The 16,948-nt window shown below is 64.7% G+C and overlaps 1 protein-coding gene across 2 annotated transcripts in view; it reads left to right on the forward strand.

Moving 5' to 3' along the window:
- The window catches only part of ZFYVE28 (zinc finger FYVE-type containing 28), a 36,342-nt gene extending 23,583 nt beyond the window's left edge, over window positions 1–12,759 (forward strand). The window contains exons 9-13 of one of the 2 annotated variants that reach the window (XM_070400339.1): window positions 7,269–7,402; window positions 9,361–9,477; window positions 9,649–9,753; window positions 11,214–11,317; window positions 11,740–12,759. In XM_070400339.1, coding sequence (XP_070256440.1) covers window positions 7,269–7,402; window positions 9,361–9,477; window positions 9,649–9,753; window positions 11,214–11,317; window positions 11,740–11,871 — 592 coding nt within the window. In that variant the 3' untranslated portion in view covers window positions 11,872–12,759. Of the gene's footprint in view, window positions 1–2,170; window positions 3,653–7,268; window positions 7,403–9,360; window positions 9,478–9,648; window positions 9,754–11,213; window positions 11,318–11,739 lie in introns of those variants that run through there. The other variant, XM_070400345.1, reaches the window with a different exon arrangement.
- Window positions 12,760–16,948: the final 4,189 nt, after the last annotated feature.

Below are 16,948 nucleotides of genomic sequence, written 5' to 3' on the forward strand. Positions count from 1 at the left end.
GCTCTGCCTCCTCCTCTCTGGCCTCGTCCTCCCAGCACAGGTCTGAGGAGCTGGCTGGGACCCTGTGGTGTTGGGGCCGCTGCTGCTCTGTCCTCCGTGCTGAGCCCCCATGTTTGTGGCTGGACCACATAGCCCGTGTGCCCACGACTGCCTTTCCTGGGTGGGGCCTCAGTCACTCCCCACCCCTCCCCCAGCCCTGGGTACTTCCTGGCTCCATAGATTGGCCTGTTCCGGACACTTCACATAAACAGAATCACACAAAAAGCCAGATACGTTTGGTGTCTGGCTTTTTAAAAAATGCATCTTCATTGTTGAAAGTGTTACAGATATCTCCACTTCCCCCATCGGCCCCCACCCGGCCCCCGCCCCCGCCCCAGGCCTTCCCTACACTGTTGTCTGTGTCCAGGGGTTATGCATACATGCACACAAGTGCTGTGGTTAATCTCTTCCCATCCACCCCCTCGCCCCCGCCTTCCCTCTGGGACTCGAGAGTCTGTCCTATGCTGGTGTCTGGCTTCCTATTGCGCATCATGCTTCCAAGGCCGTGCGCACTGTAGCAACACCAGCCCTTCCTTCCTTTTCATGGCTGTGTAATATTCCGTGTGGGGATGGATGTGTTTTATTTATCCACCTGTCTGTCCAGGTGTGTGTTTTTGTGTGTGCGTGTGTGTGTGTGTGTATGTGTGCTAGTCCCACCTTTTGGCTATTATGAATAATGCTGCTGTGAACAAGTTTTTTTAAAAGTATGTTTTTTTACTGAGTTCAGGGAGGAAAGGAGAGGGAGGGAGGGATAGAAACATTGATGAGAAAGAATCATCGATCGGCTGCCTCCTGCACTCCCCACCCTGAGGATCAAGCCCGCAACTCGGGCCTGTGCCCTGACCAGGAATTGAACTGTTTTCTCCTGGTTCATACAGAGGTCGCTGTTCAACCACTGAGCCACATTGGCTGGGCTGTGTAAAAGTTTTTGTGTGTGTGGTCATGTTTCCATTTCTTTTGCTTTGATATCCAGGAGTGGAATTGCTGGGTCACGTGGTTTAGCTTTCTTTGTAAATACTTTTTTATTGACTTTAGAGAGAGAGAGAAACATCGATCGGTTGCTTCCCATACACACCCCGACTGGGAACCAAAACCACAACCCAGGCGTGTGCCCTGACGGGGAATGGAGCTGGCAACCTTTCGGTGCACAGGACAACGCCCAGCCCACTGAGCCACACAGGCCAGGGCCGTGGGTTAGCTTTTTGAGGTGCTATCACCTGTTTGCCACAGTGGCTGCCGTTTGCGTGCCCACCGTCCTGTCCGGGGTTCGTTTCTCCGCATCCTCACCAGCACCTGCGTCCTGTGAGACTGTTTAAACAGTTCCTCTGTCCGCGGGGCACACCCCTTGGGACTCACCTGAAATGGCCGTCTGCGGCCAGGCCCCCAGTTCGCCGCAGCAGGTGCCTTTGTTCCGTTAGCAGCAGATGGTGGACACCGCGTTTGCACTGGGTTTCATTTGTAATTATTAGGTGGAATGTTTGCGTGATTCCCCGTCAGGCCTACGGAATAAGATATAACCAGAGAACTCAGTCTCTTCCCCTCATTTGCCCGCTCTCCTAAAGTAACAGGTTTACATTTTTATAGCTTCTCCTAAAACTTTAAAAATAGAAGCAATGGTGCATGTGAACCCACACCGCCCACACACATGCTTCCCCTCCTGTTCTTGGCAAAGGGCCTCGTCCTGCACACGCTCCTCTCGCCGTGCGTTCCTGGCCGAGCCTGGAGGCTGCCCGTGGTAGCTTCTAGACGTGTCCCCACGGTCACTTTCGGCCGCCTGGGGCCCCGCTGTGTGGCTGGACCCGAGTCACTCACACCAGCTGCTGACCTTGGGGTGGCCCCAGACTTGGCTCCCGCCAGCGAGCGGTGCCACAGGGAGCAGCCTCCTGCGCCGTCCCTCTGTGATGAGGCCACTTGGGAGATCGGGCCCCGCTGCCTCAGCCATGGCCAGCGGGACGAGTTCTTGTCCACCACCGACTGGACGGCTCTTCCTCAGGGCCCCCAACTCAGTGGCGAGTGGATTGGTAAGTGCATCGCTTTTCTGCCAGGCTGATCGGAAGACATCACACATTCTCGGACGGGCTGCGTGGATTTCGGTGACTGACCTGCACCCACTCTTTTGCTGTGTGTTCAGGTGACAGCCCGAGGACACCCGCTCTGTCTGGAGCCCCCTCCTGCCTTCCGGACGTGTCCAGCCACGGACACGGCTCGTGCACGACACGCCTCAGCCTCCAGGCCTCATCAGCTCAGTGCCCACGCCGAAGCTGGGAAAAGGAAGAGAACCCACAGAGGGCCCCATGAAGGCCTCGGGAGACGCTCCATCCTCCAGGATTTCCATAGATGCAGGGGTCTGAGGGAGGAAGACTGTGGTAGGCAGCCGGCTGACCGGACAGCCCGGCGTCTGGGTCAGGACCTTGGACAGCGGCGCCCGGGCCCAGCACTGCGTCGGGGGAGCTGGGAATCTGGCCAGCAGGTGGCGCTGTCGCACCCACAGGCCGGGCTCCCGGGGAGCGAGGCTCATTCAGACCCGGCTGATTCCTGGGCGGCCGAGCGAGGCTGGGGAGACCCACCCAGCGACCAGGCGGGGCGCCGACCTCAGGGGGCCTGATGGAACACGGGGCATTGGGAAGACAAGCATGGAAGATCAAGCAGCCTGCTGCCCAGCCACAGGCAGGAAGTTCACAACATTCCGACGGCGAGACGCCTGGACCTGGTTGGCATTAGGTGATGGCAGCGGCCCCGGGGCGGTGCAGCTGGTCACCCCGCCTGGCAGACGGAGAGACAAGCCCGAGAGGCTGTGCCTGAGCCCAGCGCGCCTGCAGCGCGAGCCCGTTCTGCCCCCTGGCGCTGTGTCATGTGCCCTTCGCGGGACCAGGGTCAGCCTGATCTGACCCTGAGGCTGTCCAGCAGGTGCTCCTGTGGCCCCTGCAGCGTGTGCCTGGGGAGGGATCACGGGCCCGCCCTGCACTCGGTCACGGGCTCCTCAGACCCGCGGCCACACCTGGAGACGGTGCCATGAAGGAGACGCCCGCGACGGTCTGCTTGCTCTAAGGGCACCACCGGGAGCGTGTTTCCCTCGCCGAGCAGAGCACGGCCCAGGTGGAAGGTGGAAGGCCGGCTGTCCGGGTCCTGGAGGAGGGTCCAGCCGGGAGGAGCCCCTCTGCGGCATTTCCCCGGCCCAACCTGCGCCCCCTGCTCCCAGCTGTCCCGGCAGACCCGGAACCGATGTCCTCAGCTCTTGCTGCTTCTTTCTCACCTTTTCAGGGTCACAGATCAGCCTTTTTGGGAAAAGTGGCGTTTTTTAAAATCCTGTTGTCCCTGTGTAGACTCACCTCGTTATCTAGAACCTTCCATATGCAGAGCCGGCTGAGTGAGGCCCTTTTCTAGACACGGAAGTCCGTCTGTCTCGAGTGCGTCTGCCTGTCCCTGGAATTCCTGCCACCGTGTGTTCCCAGCCTCCTGCCTCCTTCAAAAATTACGCCAACGCGCTCTTTTTTCTCATTATAACGTGGCCCCGTTCACTGTGGAAACGTAGGGAAACATGAGTGCGAACGAAGGAGGGAAATAAAAACCACCCCCGACCCCATGGGCAGTTTATTGTTTTTTCACTGAATGTTGTTTCGTGATCGCTCCTCCACAAAGCCGTGTCCTCTGTGGTCAGGACCCGGGCTCCTTTGTCCTGTCCTTTCCCGTCCGTAGTTTCCCACGTCGCATGAGCCGCGTGGTCCCGCGCCCCTCTGGCTCGGCGTCTGGGTTATTTCCGTGGCACCAGCGCGGGGCAGGACACAGCAACGCCACGGAGTCCCGGCCTCGGCCCCTGCTGTCGGGGCCCCGGGGGCTGACCCGGCTGCGGCTGTTCGCCCCCGGGTCTCCCAGCTCAAGAGCAGAGACGCCTCCCGCGAGGCTGTGGTTTGTGCCCTGACTTGGTGCGCTGGGCGCTCCTCCCGCTCGCGCTGCCCGTTCCCTGCGGGGACTGCTCTCCGCGCCGTCCAGCTGGGGGTCCAGTTTCCTTAGGGACCCGAACAGGCTCCCGTCCGCCAGGCGCGTTGCAGGTCGCCGGCCTCGCTTTCCCAGGTGCCCTTCGCTCTGATTATTGGTAGCTTTCGGTTTTCGGACGCCTGTGATTTTACTTTGTGGGATTAAATTGACAATTCCCAGAGGCAGCTTCTGGCCCTCGGCCCTCCGGTCCCCTGGCTGACCACGCATGCATCGGCCCTCCTCCCTGAGGCAGGGCCCGCTCCTCCCCTCCTCCCCCTCTGAGCTTCCCACCCACTCCGCGACCCCCACTGGAGCTCCAGGCCATCTGGTCTCCTGAGACCCTCTCCAACCATCAGAGAGCGAGACTGGCTCTGGCTGAGGGGGGCTCCCTGGCCTCCCTGGCTGTCGTTTGGACAGTGTTAGGTCTGATCGAGCAATTGAATCGATAGCCCATCCCCTGGGAGCTGACCTTTAGACACTTCACATGGACATGCCACTTGCCTAGACCACAATCCACGTGCTAAGACCATTCTCTCCCCCGCCAGACTTCCCAGAATCCCGACCTGCACAGAGAACTCTCCGCCCAGAAAGCCCGCCTAGAGTCCTTTAAAAGCCGCTGACTCTGAGCGAATAAATTCGTAATCCCTCACCACCTTGGCCTCCTGCGTTCCTCCTTCGGCGACCCTAACAGACAGAATGGTGGAATCTGGAAGGGCTGCCGTGGCACAGGCTTCTGAGCTTCTGCCCTAACCGGTGCCGTGCTCTGGCCGCGAGCTCCCCCCTCCCAGAGCGTGCGGTGCCCAGTGGGCGCGGGGACGTCTCCCGGAAAATGCTGGCACTGGGCCCTTGCTCCCTGTGTGGGGAGCACCTGCGAGTGCAGCGGGAGGGAGGGCCCAGGGGATAAAGGGCCGTGGACCGGCTGTCTGACCTGGGGCCGGTCAGCAACCTCCCCCAGCCTCCGTTTTGTCATCTGTAAAATGGGCGACAGTCCCAGCACCATGGCGTCTGGCGAGCTGAGTACCTCACTCCATCTCTATCAGCCTGTTACAGACCCCATTGCTCACTGTTGCTATTGGATGCTGTCACTCAGCCATAGTTACTCAGCCATGGCCACCGTTACTCAGGGCTGTCACCAGCCATCACCACCTTTATTCAGGATTGTTACTCAGTCCTTACCACCGCTACTCAGGGTTGTTACCATCATTTCCACCGTTATTCGGGATTGTTACTCCATCGTCACCACCATCACTCAGGGTTGTTACTCACTGTCATGACCACCATCACTCAGGATTGTTACTGGCCATCATCACCACCATCACTGAGGGTTGTCACCGCCGTCTGTTCAAACCTGGTGCTGTTTCTTTCTGTGTGTGTGCTTCCATGTGGAGTTTTGAGAGTTCTTATCTCACCCTTGATCAAGGGGCACCGGCCTGGGAGGCAGCTGGCCTCGGGGATGCCTGCAGTGAGGGAGGGGGTCACCGGGGCTCATGTCCAGTCTCTCACATCCTTGACGCTCCCCCCAATCCCTGCCCTGCAGCCGCCCTCCGCCCCGCCCAGTGCCCGTGGCCATCCAGCCCAGCTTCCCCGGCGTGAGGCAGCAGGCTTCTGGGAGGGTCCCTCCCAGCCCGGTCGCCATATGGACACCCTGCTGGGCCGGCTCCGGGCGAACAGGGCTGGCAGAGTCCAGGCTGCAGGCTGTCCCCTCCTGCCTGGAGCCCGAGGAGGGCCGCGTCTCCCCGCCCCCTCCTGCCCCACTTCCCGCCCGACTCCCGGCTCCCTGGGGCACCAGGGGACCCCACAGTCGGGGTGGAAGCAGGGTTTGAGCTGGAGCGAGTGTGCTTGTCAGCCCTGGTGGTCCTGGGGGGCTGAGGGGGAGCAGGAGTGGGCGGGCGGAGGGACAGGCACCAGGGAGGCCACAGCCTCAAGGGTCATCGTCCTCCATCCCCGAGGAGCAGGATTCCTGTCCGAGCAGCTGCTGCCTGAAGCAGGCGTCTCCTCTCCTCCTCCCAGAGGCAGAGACGGGAGGGAAGGTTGAAGTGCTGCGTGAGGGGGTGCGGCAGGAGGGGTGCAGCACGAAGGGGTGCTGCGTGAGGGGGTGCGGCAGGAGGGGTGCTGCGTGAGGGGGTGCAGCAGGAGGCAGGTGCGCCCTCAGCCGTGTCCCCGCTGCTTTGGTCCACCAGCCGTCGCGCCTTCTGTTCGGAGCTTTTAAAAGCAGCAGCCGGTGTGGCGCCGGGATGCGGCACAGTCCTGGGCCCGTGCGACACATCTATTCATACACGCACACACGCGTGTGCCCACCTAGCTTTCCGGATGCACACACACTGCACCTGCAACAGGACCAGGTCCCGTGACATCGAGGGGACCCTGTCCCCAGCCGGGCTGTGCACAGGACTCGGGTCCCGCTGTGCCCCAGAGGAACCAGACCGTCGCCGCCACCCCTCCTGGGGGAGAAGGGGGTACACCCACCCCCCGCTCCGCTCAGCACTGGAGGCTGCCAGCCCCTCTGCTGCTCCAGGCTTCCCAGGGAACTGGACCTGCACAGGCGGGCCGTGCGGGCGGGTCCCTCTGCGCACCGTGCGTTCGCTGTGGCGGGTCAGAGCCCCCTTGCTGTGCTGATAATGAATCCCGCTGTCTGACTGTGCCTCATTGTCCTCCCATTGATCCTGAGGGACGGGGGGGGGCTGGTCTGCTTCGGGGCTGCTGTGGACATGCGTGGACACGTCTGTGTGAGTCTGTGTGTCCAGGCCCCCGGGGTGCACACCGAGGGTGGATTGCGGGGTCACCCGGTACCGGAACTGCTGGGCTGGCTTCCGAAGGGGCTGCGCCGTCAGATCCCGCCTCCCACCCAGGAGGTCCGAGGGCTCTGATTTCTCCATGTCTTCACCAACACCTGTTGTGTTCTTTCTTTAAAAATATGTTTTTATTGATCTCAGAGAGGAAGGGAGAGGGAGAGAGAGACAGAAACATCAGTGATGAGAGTCATGGATCGGCTGCCTCCTGCATCCTCCCCCACCATTGGGGATCAAGCCCGCAACCCAGGCCTGTGCCCTGACTGGGAATCGAACCGTGAGCTCCTGGTTCACAGACAGAGCTGGGGGACCCTTTCCGGGCGGTGGGCTCTGAGCCACTCCCAGCCTCTTGTGTAGATGGCCAAGCCACCAGCCTCTGGCCCACACAGACCTGCTTCTTCTCTGTTCTCCCCGCGGAGCACCAGGCACAGGCCCCCCAACCCCCGTGTCTGCTTCTCTGTGCAGCGGCTCCCCGGCCGGGGCCTGCTCTTCGGACAAGGCTGTGCCGGAGGCGGCCCCCGTGGCCATGAGAGAGAAGATCCGGTCCAGGTTCCACGGCAGCCACGACCTGATCCACCGCCTGTTCGTCTGCATCTCAGGTGCCACGTGCGGGCCTGGGCGGTGTGGGCTGGTGGGCGTGGGCTGTGCTTCAGGGGAGCAGCCAGTGCCCCTGGGGCTGCGGTCGGCTGTGGGCGACATCCTGACGATGATGTGATGATGTTGGGGGGTGCTGGCTGATGTCGGGGTGCAGGGGTGCCCGGCCCTGTCCGCGGGCCCCCGCTGTGTCTTGTCATCGCCCCATGCCCTGCGCCCAGCAGAGAACAGGCTTTGTTCGCTGTCAGGGTCCCCCCTCGATGCCCCCCGCCCCCCGCGATGGCCCCTTGGGTTCAGAGTCTGTCTGCGTCCTGACCAGTTTGTCTTTCCTTCCTCCACGGCTCACAGAAAGGCGGGGGTGGCTGTTCTGTCCCCCAGGGGTTCAGAGAGGGCGTGAGCAAAGGGCGCCTTGTTCACGGTTTCCTTTCATTTTGTGTGTTATTTATTTATTTATTTATTTGTATTTTAAAAAAATATATTTTATTGATTTTTCACAGAGAGGAAGGGAGAGAGATAGAGAGTTAGAAACATCGATGAGAGAGAAACATCGATCAGCTGCCTCCTGCACATCTCCTACTGGGGATGTGCCCGCAACCCAGGTACATGCCCTTGACCGGAATCGAACCTGGGACCTTTCAGTCCGCAGGCCGACGCTCTAGCCACTGAGCCAAACCGGTTTCGGCTCGTTTTGTGTTTTAAATGAGTACAACCCAGGTGGTTCAGAGTATACAGTGTGGGGTCCCCCCACGTGCGCCCTCCCCACCCACCCAGGGAGGGGCTTAGGCAGTGCCTGTCCTGCAGTGGGCTCTGTCCACACCCTCCGGTGCCCCCTCTGCCCCCCATACCCTCTGCCCCCCACACCCTCCGGTGCCCCCTCTGCCCCCCATACCCTCTGCCCCCCACACCTTCCGGTGCCCCCTCTGCCCCCTCTGCCCCCCCACACCCTCTGGTGCCCCCTCTGCCCTCCATACCCTCTGGTGCCCCCTCTGCCCCCCACACCCTCCGGTGCCCCCTCTGCCCCCCATACCCTCTGGTGCCCCCTCTGCCCCGGCTGCAGAGAAGAGGCAGGAGCCAGCACAGCAGGGTAGCCTGGGATCATGAGCCGGGGAATCATTGCCATAAATATATTTTTATTGATTTCAGAGAGGAAGGGAGAGGAAGAGAGAGATAGAAACATCGATGACTATAGAGAATCAATGGTTGGCTGCCTCCTGCACGCCCCGCATTGGGGATGGAGCCCACAACTGGGCATGTGCCCTGACCGGGAATCGAACCCTGACCTCCTGGTTCATAGGTCGATGCTCACCCACTGAGCCACGCTGGCCGGGCTCCCACGGTGGGTTTGACGGCTAAGGAGCTGGTGCCTGGCAGGCGCTCAGCACAGCCGCACGCCAGGAGCCTCCGGGACTCGGCCTCAGTCACTCCCGCGGACAGTCATTCGGGGGCAGTCACAGGGCGTCCGTATTTGGGGCGCCCACCGCTCCTCCCTGGCTTTGCAGAGCACAGCCCGGTGGCCCCCTAAAGAGCCGCCTTGCTGGTCACCGGGAAAGGCTGGGTCCACCCCGTTTCTGGAAGGAGGGAGCCCTGCCGGTGGGGGTGGGGTCGCGTTTCCCTGCCCGAAGTGGCGGGGGGGGGCAGGGGGGGTGCTGGGGCGCAGAGGAGCTGGGCGCTGGTAGCACCTCTGGCCGGTCCTCCTGCGGCCCTGCAGTCACAGTATTTGGGGCAACGGTGTTTGCCGTGGGGCAGGCACGTCCAGGTGCTGCCGGGGTGGGCAGGGTGCGGGCTCTGGATCCCCGCAGTGAGCCGCCAGGACTGCGCAGCGGTGGCCCAAAGGAGGAGACGTACCCAGCTCCTGCCTCCGCCAAAGATGCGTCCCGGCTGTCGGCTGCTTCGCCCTGACCGGCTGCAGGCACACGGTCCCCAGGCGGCCAGCCCACTGCCTCCCCATCTCCCCCCTCCCCAGGGGTGGCTGACCAGCTGCAGACCAACTACGCCAGCGACCTGAGAAGTATTCTCAAGACCCTCTTCGAGGTCATGGCCACCAAGCCGGAGATGGATGACAAGGACAAGTTCCGGAAGGGTGAGTGCCCCCCGGGACAGGCTCTGCCGCCTGCGCACTGGGTGTCCAGTGCCCAGGGGCGGGGGAACCCAGAAGCCCGCATCCCAGCCCTGGGGCAGAGTCGGCCTCTCCACGGTGCCCAGCCGGGGGCGGTGATGGGGCGTGGACCCAGCGGGCACCCTTCTCTTCCAGTCGCCCAGACCCTGCGGGGCGCGGCCCTGGAGGACTGCGCCCTGTGCCAGGAGACCCTGTCGTCCTCCGAGCTGGCAGCCAAGACCCGGGACGGGGACTTGGAAGGTGCGTGGGGTGCCCTGGCCCGTCTGCACTCTTCCTCTCTGTCTGGACCAAAGCCTGGAGGTCAGGGACCCTGCTCCCCACTAGCCTGGAGGTTGGGGACCCCTGCCCCCCACTAGCCTGGAGGTGCAGCTGGAAGCAGTGGCTTGCTGGTCAGGAAGGAGCCTCAGGCGGTTAGGGCACTGGTAGCACATCTTTGGGGGGGGACCCTAAGGCCCTGGGGGTCATGTGTCCCCCTGGAGCCTGGAGAGGTGCCAGGAGGATGAGAGAAGTTAGGCCTGAGCAGGGTCACAGGTGGCCGGAGCCCAGGAGGCGGAAGTTGACCCCGCGATAGGCCACAGGTCACACGGCTCCCTGCGTGCCCGGCTGCCCGGACACCCCTGGCGGGTCCCCAGCTCAGGGCCTCTCTCGCGCCTGGGGACAGGTGCACACAGAGGCTGCGGGTGAGCAGGGTCGGGGCGGCCAGGCCAGGACGTCCTCAGGACCCTCGGGTGCCCAGCAGGGTGCTCTCATCTGCCTGAGCTGGAGGCTGGCCCAGCGCAGCCCAGGGCCCGGGCCCGTCCAGGGCTTCGCTGGGTCCAGCAGGGGTTGGACGGGGTGTCGGGGGCAAGCATGAGAACTGACGCCCCTGGGGTGTGGGCGAGCTGAGGGGATCCTGGGAGGATGGCCGGTAAGGCGAGGCCAGAGGGAGGCGAGGAGGCCCGGGGTGTCCGGTGGCCGAGCGGCCTTCACCAGGTCCACTGGGAGGCGCTGGGGGGAGGCCTGGGGTCTGCAGGGTGGACGGGACCTCTGAGCACCTCTGGGTGTCCTGCTACCTCCGGCCTGGCCCATGGTGGCCCCGCAGCGCCTGGGGTGGAGGGAAGTGACTGCTTGCCACACTTCAGAGCCCCTGAGAATGGGAGAGGGTGGTCCCCGTGACCCTGTGACCCTGTGGGAGGAGGTGGCCCTGGCCCTGGCCCTGCCTGGGCAGCGCAGGTGACGGGGAGGGGCGGCACCAGCCTTGGCCTCCAGAGATGGACGGGCACCTGCCTGGGCCTCCAGGGCCCCAGGACCTGAGAACTGCCGGGGGTGAGGAGCACCCTGGGTGGGTGGGGCCAGGGACCCCTGATGCCCGACAGCGTTGATTGAAGGGGTGACGGGGTTGACTTCTTTATTTCTCAGCCCCTACCTTTGCCCAAGGGCCTTGCCAGATGGGAGCTGGCAGGGAGAGGCTTGGGAGAGGGTGGTCCAGGGGAGGCTGCGGTCCGACCGACAGGCACTGCCCACCCACAGGAGGCCACCCGTTTCCCGAAACCAGGGATGCGTCCAGGGTGGATGGAGACAAGGGAGCGGGGCTGCCGGCCACTGGGCCAGAGGCTCCTGCACACCCACCTCCGCCCCCGCAGCCCACCTGCCCCCCCCGCCCCCTGCTGTCCGGGCTGCGTGGCTCCCTGTGCCTGACACGCCCCCCACTCTCTTGTCAGACCCGCCCGAGTGGGTCCCGGACGAGGCCTGCAGCCTCTGCACCGCCTGCAAAGCGCCCTTCACGGTCATCCGCAGGAAGCACCACTGCCGCAGCTGCGGGAAGGTGGGCCGGGGCCCGGTCAGCCCACGGGGCCGCAGGACCCCTCACCAGCCCTGCTCTGACTCGGCATGGACTCGGGCACTTGGCCACAGGGTCTGGATGGTGCCTGGGCCCCTCCCTGCTGCTTCAGAGCTGGGAACGAGGGGGGCGGGGAGGAGGCAGGGGGTGTAAACAGGACCTGCAGCGCCTGGTGTGGGGCCCAGGACTCGCCCTGAGCCCGGCCTCCTGGAGCCCCCACCCGTCCCAGGTTTCCTGCGGGCCCTGCCCACGCATGCCCGGCCTGGTGGGTGGGAGGAGGGTCCGGAGGCCGGGGCGCTCAGGGCTCTGACACTGCCCTCTGGGTGCTCTCCCGGTGGGGCCAAGGTCAGGGTGTGGCACAGGTGGGCGCTGGGGACCCTCCCAGCTCACTCCCCCCCCCCCTCCAGATCTTCTGCTCCCGCTGCTCCTCGCACTCGGCCCCGCTGCCCCGCTACGGGCAGGTGAAGGCGGTCCGCGTGTGCACCCACTGCTACATGTTCCACGTGACGCCCTTCTACAGCGACAAGGCGGGCGTCTGACCGGCACCAGGCATCCCGGACCCGCCAGAGCCCAAGAGGCCGCCCCGGAAGGCCCCGTGCGGGGCTCCCGCCGCTCGGTCCAGCGGGTTTTGACCGCATTCATCGGGCTGTTGCTGCGGAGACTTCCAGAGCATCCCGCACCTCTGTCCTGCAGGGCCAATGGGAGGGGGAGGGGGTCCCTGGGGTGCCAGGGGCTGGGCGTCCACCCGCCCCGCTGAGCTGCTGCCTGGAGGCTGGGCCGCAGCTCGGGGAGCAGCCGGGCAGCCTCAGCGCCTGCGGCTAACTCGGTGGATCCTGGGCCCGCAGGAGAGGGCCGGGCCTCCGTGCCCGCAGGCTTCCCCACGCGCTTGCCAAACCAGGGCCCAGAGCCCGGGACACCCATCTCCTCCCCCGGCGCCCCCTGCCCGCCCTCTCGGGGCCTTGGCTGAGCAGCACACGCCTCACTGTGCCCAGCGATCCTTGGGGCGAGCTGCCCCTGTGCTGCCTGCCCACCCACCCACCTGCGGATGGGAAGGGGCCGCGTGGAGACCCCCAGACAGGCTCCCAGGCAGCCACGGACCACGGGGCGCCGCCCCCCCCCCCCCCCCCCCCGCTTCCCGTACCCCTGGGACCTCGGTCCACCTCCTCCGGTGGGGCGGGCGCAGGCCCAGTGGGACTCCTCAGGCTAAATCTCAGGCTTCACATTGCAATGAGGGTTGCAGCTTTATTTTTAGAGAGAGACACACCTACTGCTTCTTTTCTAGGAGAAACCCGGTTACTGTTAACGTGGACACACACGGGACGGCTTCCGTGGGAGGGAGAGTATATGACGGAGTGACTATTCTGTATGGAGAGTATTTTTATTTTCTAAATGCTGTAATTCGACACCATTTCCATAAATCTATTTACGGACTGCAGCCCCTTGTTGCCCCTGTGAACGTGGAAGCCGGGGGGCTCTGGGCTCTGGGGACAGTCCAAGGGCAGGGCCGGCTTCCTCCCCACCAGCCCCAGGAGGAGGGCGGCTCCCCATCCCCCACTCACCCCTTCGAGGGCTCCAGCGCGCCACTGCCCGGGGACTGCGGTCACTCTGCCCTCTGCTGGGCTGGCCACCCAGGGGCAGAGCCAGGCCCTGGGGGTGCAGAGGGGTGAGTCTAAGGCAGTCTCCTCGCTCAGGAAGGATCTACGAGGCCTCCTGCCCCCCACAGCGGGGGTCAGCCCCGCCAGCCAGCCTGGCACCCTGAGCAGGTCAGCCTTCCTAAACCTCGGTTTCCCCATCGTCACCATCATCACCCTTCCTGTCCCTGCTTTCTGAGCGCTTCCCTCCACTCCCCACGATGGCGCCTCAGGGAGCAGCACCCCCACAGCGCTGGTGGGTGGTGGGGAGTGACGCTCAGGGAAGTGGGCGGGCCCTGGGCTTGGGAGGCCACCCGGGAGGCGGGCCAGCGCCCTGTGCTGAGGAGGCCGCAGCACTGGCCCTGGGGCTATGCCTGGGCCACTTCCGGGGTCTCAGCTCCGGAGACAGGCCCTCCACTGCATCGGGCACTGGGCTGGCAGCAGGAGGAAGGCGGGGCCGCCAGGAGCCGGCACGCTGGGCTGGACTGCCCACCTCACCCTGCTCTGGGCTATGCACAGGCCTGGGAGAAGGCCAGCATGCTCACCAGCACCCTCCTTAGGCTTCCAGTAACAGCCGGGGGCCCTGGGCCTGGCTGCCCACCCCCACCCCCACCTCCACCCCCAGGGGGCAGGTCACCAAGATGAAGGGCCTGGCAGGGAGCACCCAGAGGTCCCTATTCAAGGGGGCTCAGAGGTGGAGAAGGAAGGGCAGAGAGCCACCATGCCTGGCTGTGAGGAGGCCGCCCTGGGGTAGGAGAACGGGGAAGCCCCGACCGGTCCACCCTTCCCGCTGCCGCTCAGCTCAGTGCACCCCCCCACACACACTCCCTGGCCCCTGGAGGGGTCCCTGCTGCCTGCCCCTATTTGTGGCTCATCTCTCCCAACAGACAATGTCAGGTCCAGCCAGCCTCCTGTCCGGCCCCGCCCACATCCCCATGGAAACCGCAGGTGGGCAGCCACCACCCCAGCTGGCTGTGTGACCCTGGCGGGGGTGAGGGGCACGTGGAAGGAAAAGACTGTTGTGATGTCTGAAGAAGGTGAGGAAGGCCAAGTGGGTGGGGCAGGATTGGGGGGTCCTTCCCCCTCCTTTCTGTGGCCCAGGGTCCCTGCTATAGCCCCCAATGGCCACCAGGGGGCGCCCATCCACCTGCCTCCTCTCCCAGAGTGGCCTGATGACCAGGTGCTGGGGGCCACTGGGGTGCTGTCTGCAGGGGTCCCCCACTGCGGCCGGGCACTCCAGGTCCAGACAGGACACCAGCGCAGCCACACCCGCCGGCCAGGCCCTAGCCTCTGGGTTCCTTAAAGGGGTGGAGGGTCCAGAGAGGGTCCTGGCCCAGCAGAGACCACAGGCAGGGTGGACACAACCCAGATGGCTCAGGGAGAGGGAGAGCGGGGTCCTGGTTGGGACTGGACCCCAGGGCAACACCTTGGAGGGGCGGCTCCACCTGCTGTCTGGCCTCTGCAGCGAGAGCTCGGGGAGGTGGGCAGGACCCCACGCGCCCACCCACGTCACTCACATGACCTAGAGGTGCTTGTCTCCTGCCAGGCCTACCCAGAGCCACCTCCTCCAGGCAGCCTTCCCATTCAGTGGTGGCCCCAGCCCCGGCCCTCACACATTCTCAGAGCAGAGCCCAGGTCGGTCCCTTCGCAGGGGCCAGCGAGCCGGTCAGAACCTCTCCCGGCTCTGAGGCCGGAGAAACGGGTTCCAGGCCTGCACAGAGCAGTCGCTCACTCGAACACGAGCAAGGCTTTGGGTTCATTTGCTCCCAAATGGGGAGGGGAGCTCAGGCTGGAGCCCACCCCTGAGCTGGGCAAGGATGGGCACCCAGACACTCCAGACCGGCCCTGCCCGTGGGCCTGCAGGTCCGCGGTCACTGAGCTGGCTGTGCCGGCTGGGCCTTTCAGGGTGGGTGGGCGGGGTGCTGTGGAGAACGGGGTGCCGGAGCTGCAGAGGCACAGGGCAGCCCTGAGAGTCTGACAAATGGTGATGCTCCCAGCGGGGGGCTGGGGGGGGGGCACAGACGGGGAACATGGCCGGGTCACCCCAGGCACCAAGGCCAGGCTTCTTCCTGAGGGCACTGGGGAGCCATGGAGAGTTCCCAGCGGGGAGGACATTCAGGTTTGTGGTGTGGACACCTCGCAGGGGGTGGGGGTGGGGCAGAGGCCAGGGCCCTGCTGCTGGGACCCGAGCCGTCAGAGGCAGTAGCGCTAGCCAGTCACCGCTCTGACCCTGCTGTCCCCACCCCCACCACTCAGGACCCTGTCATCTGAGAGGCCTCTGCGCCCTCACACTCACTGAGCTGACCGGCTGCCTCTGGGGTAGAAGCTGCTGGAGGACCCAGACCCAGGAATGGGGAGCTGGGGTGGGTTCTTGGGCTGAGGCCTCAGGGCATCCAGCCTGAGAGAGGAGGCCTCTACCCTGGGACCGGGGGTGGCACTAGAGCCACCTGAGCATGGCGGGGGGCGGGGGGGGACAGGCCAAGGAGACCCAGGCCAGAGAAGCCCAGGCAGCAGGACCTGGAGAGGGGTGTTGGGGTGAGCCCCATGGTCCCTATTGTTCATGGCCAGAGAGGGCAGGAAGGGCCAGCGGATGGAAGGCGGTGGGCGAGGAGGCAGCTGGCCCAGCCTGGGCTCAGGGAGGAGGTGACGGGCACCTGCTGCAGACTGTCCTACAGAACCAGGCCCAGGGGGTTCTGCGCGGCCAGCTGGGGGCTGGGTCAACCAGCTGGACCCTGGGGCGCCTATGCCCCGCCCCCATGTGGGGCCCCAAGCGAGACCAGTGCACACACCCTCCCACAGTAACATCCTCCATAGGTCCCCCTCCCTCCCTGCACCGACCTGCGGCTCAGCCCTCAGCCCGCAGGCATGCAGCCCCGCCAGGCCCGTCCCACTCACCACCCGCCGCTCCCCCCCTGCCCCTCCCTCCTCCCCCTCCCCCTTCCTGCCCTCCTGCCCACTCAGTGCCACCTCCTGGGCTGCCCCCTCCTCTGGGGACCGGGAAGCCTCTGCCCGCGCCAGGCCCTGGCCCTCGCCCAGGCTGCTGACCCGGCCACCTGCTCCCCCCACTCCTTGCGGTGCCGCGGGGCTCACACTCAGAGGCACTCTGAGCCATGCCGTGGCTGGGGGAGGGGTCACCGAAACGGCCTAGATGCAAAGGGAGGCAAGGTGGGAGCGACCCCCTCTGGTCTCAGGCCAGGTGGTGGCAGGCACGCGGCTCCCACCGTCACCCCCATCACCTGCGAGGCCCGCCGGGTGCACCGCTGCCCCGCCCCCCGCCGGGAAGGAGCCGGGCCGCAGGGGGACATGCAGCTTTAGGGCAGGGGTGGTGACCTGGCAGAATGCTGACCCGCAAGTGGGAACCGCAGGCCCCTCCCCCTGAGCCCCAAAGCCCAGAATGCACCCGCCCCTCCCAGAGTTGGGTGCCCCGTATCCCCCTGCACCCTGAGCAGCCTTCAGACTAACCAGGAGGGGAGGACAGCGCCTGCCTCTTGTTAGGGCTCTGCCCTGGCCCCAGGGTGGCTGTGGGGCGGGAGCAGGAAGTGTGGGGTTAACATCAAAGGGGAGTTTAATGTCCGCAGGGAAGTATCCCCGGCCTCCAACCCCCAAGGGCCCTGCCCTCTGCTGGGTGCACCCGTTTCTCATCGCACAGCTGTGGCTGTCACCCCAGTGAGTCAGGCTGTGTCACCACCCCTGCACCGACCTCCACTCCGCTGGGACTGTGGTGAACCCCTGGCCAACCCTTGAACCTCAGGATTCCCAGTTTCCTTAACTGTGGGTTGGAGATGCAGACACACACAAGGCAATGCAAATAACGCATTCAACACGTCCTAGGACCGAAAGTGTGCCGGTCTTCCTAGGTTTTACTAGGGGCCCAGTGCACGAATTCGTGCACCTTGAAAGAGACTGTGGGCCTGGAGGCTGCAGTAGGCACAGGGTTGGGTCTTGGCCCACGCTCTGTGCCCCGGCCCTGCCCCTCCTGCCAGGC

The sequence above is a fragment of the Myotis yumanensis genome, unplaced genomic scaffold, assembly GCF_028538775.1.
Source record: "Myotis yumanensis isolate MYYU_CA2020_CCGP unplaced genomic scaffold, mMyoYum1.0.hap1 SCAF_1, whole genome shotgun sequence".
Classification (NCBI taxonomy): Eukaryota; Metazoa; Chordata; class Mammalia; order Chiroptera; family Vespertilionidae; genus Myotis; species Myotis yumanensis.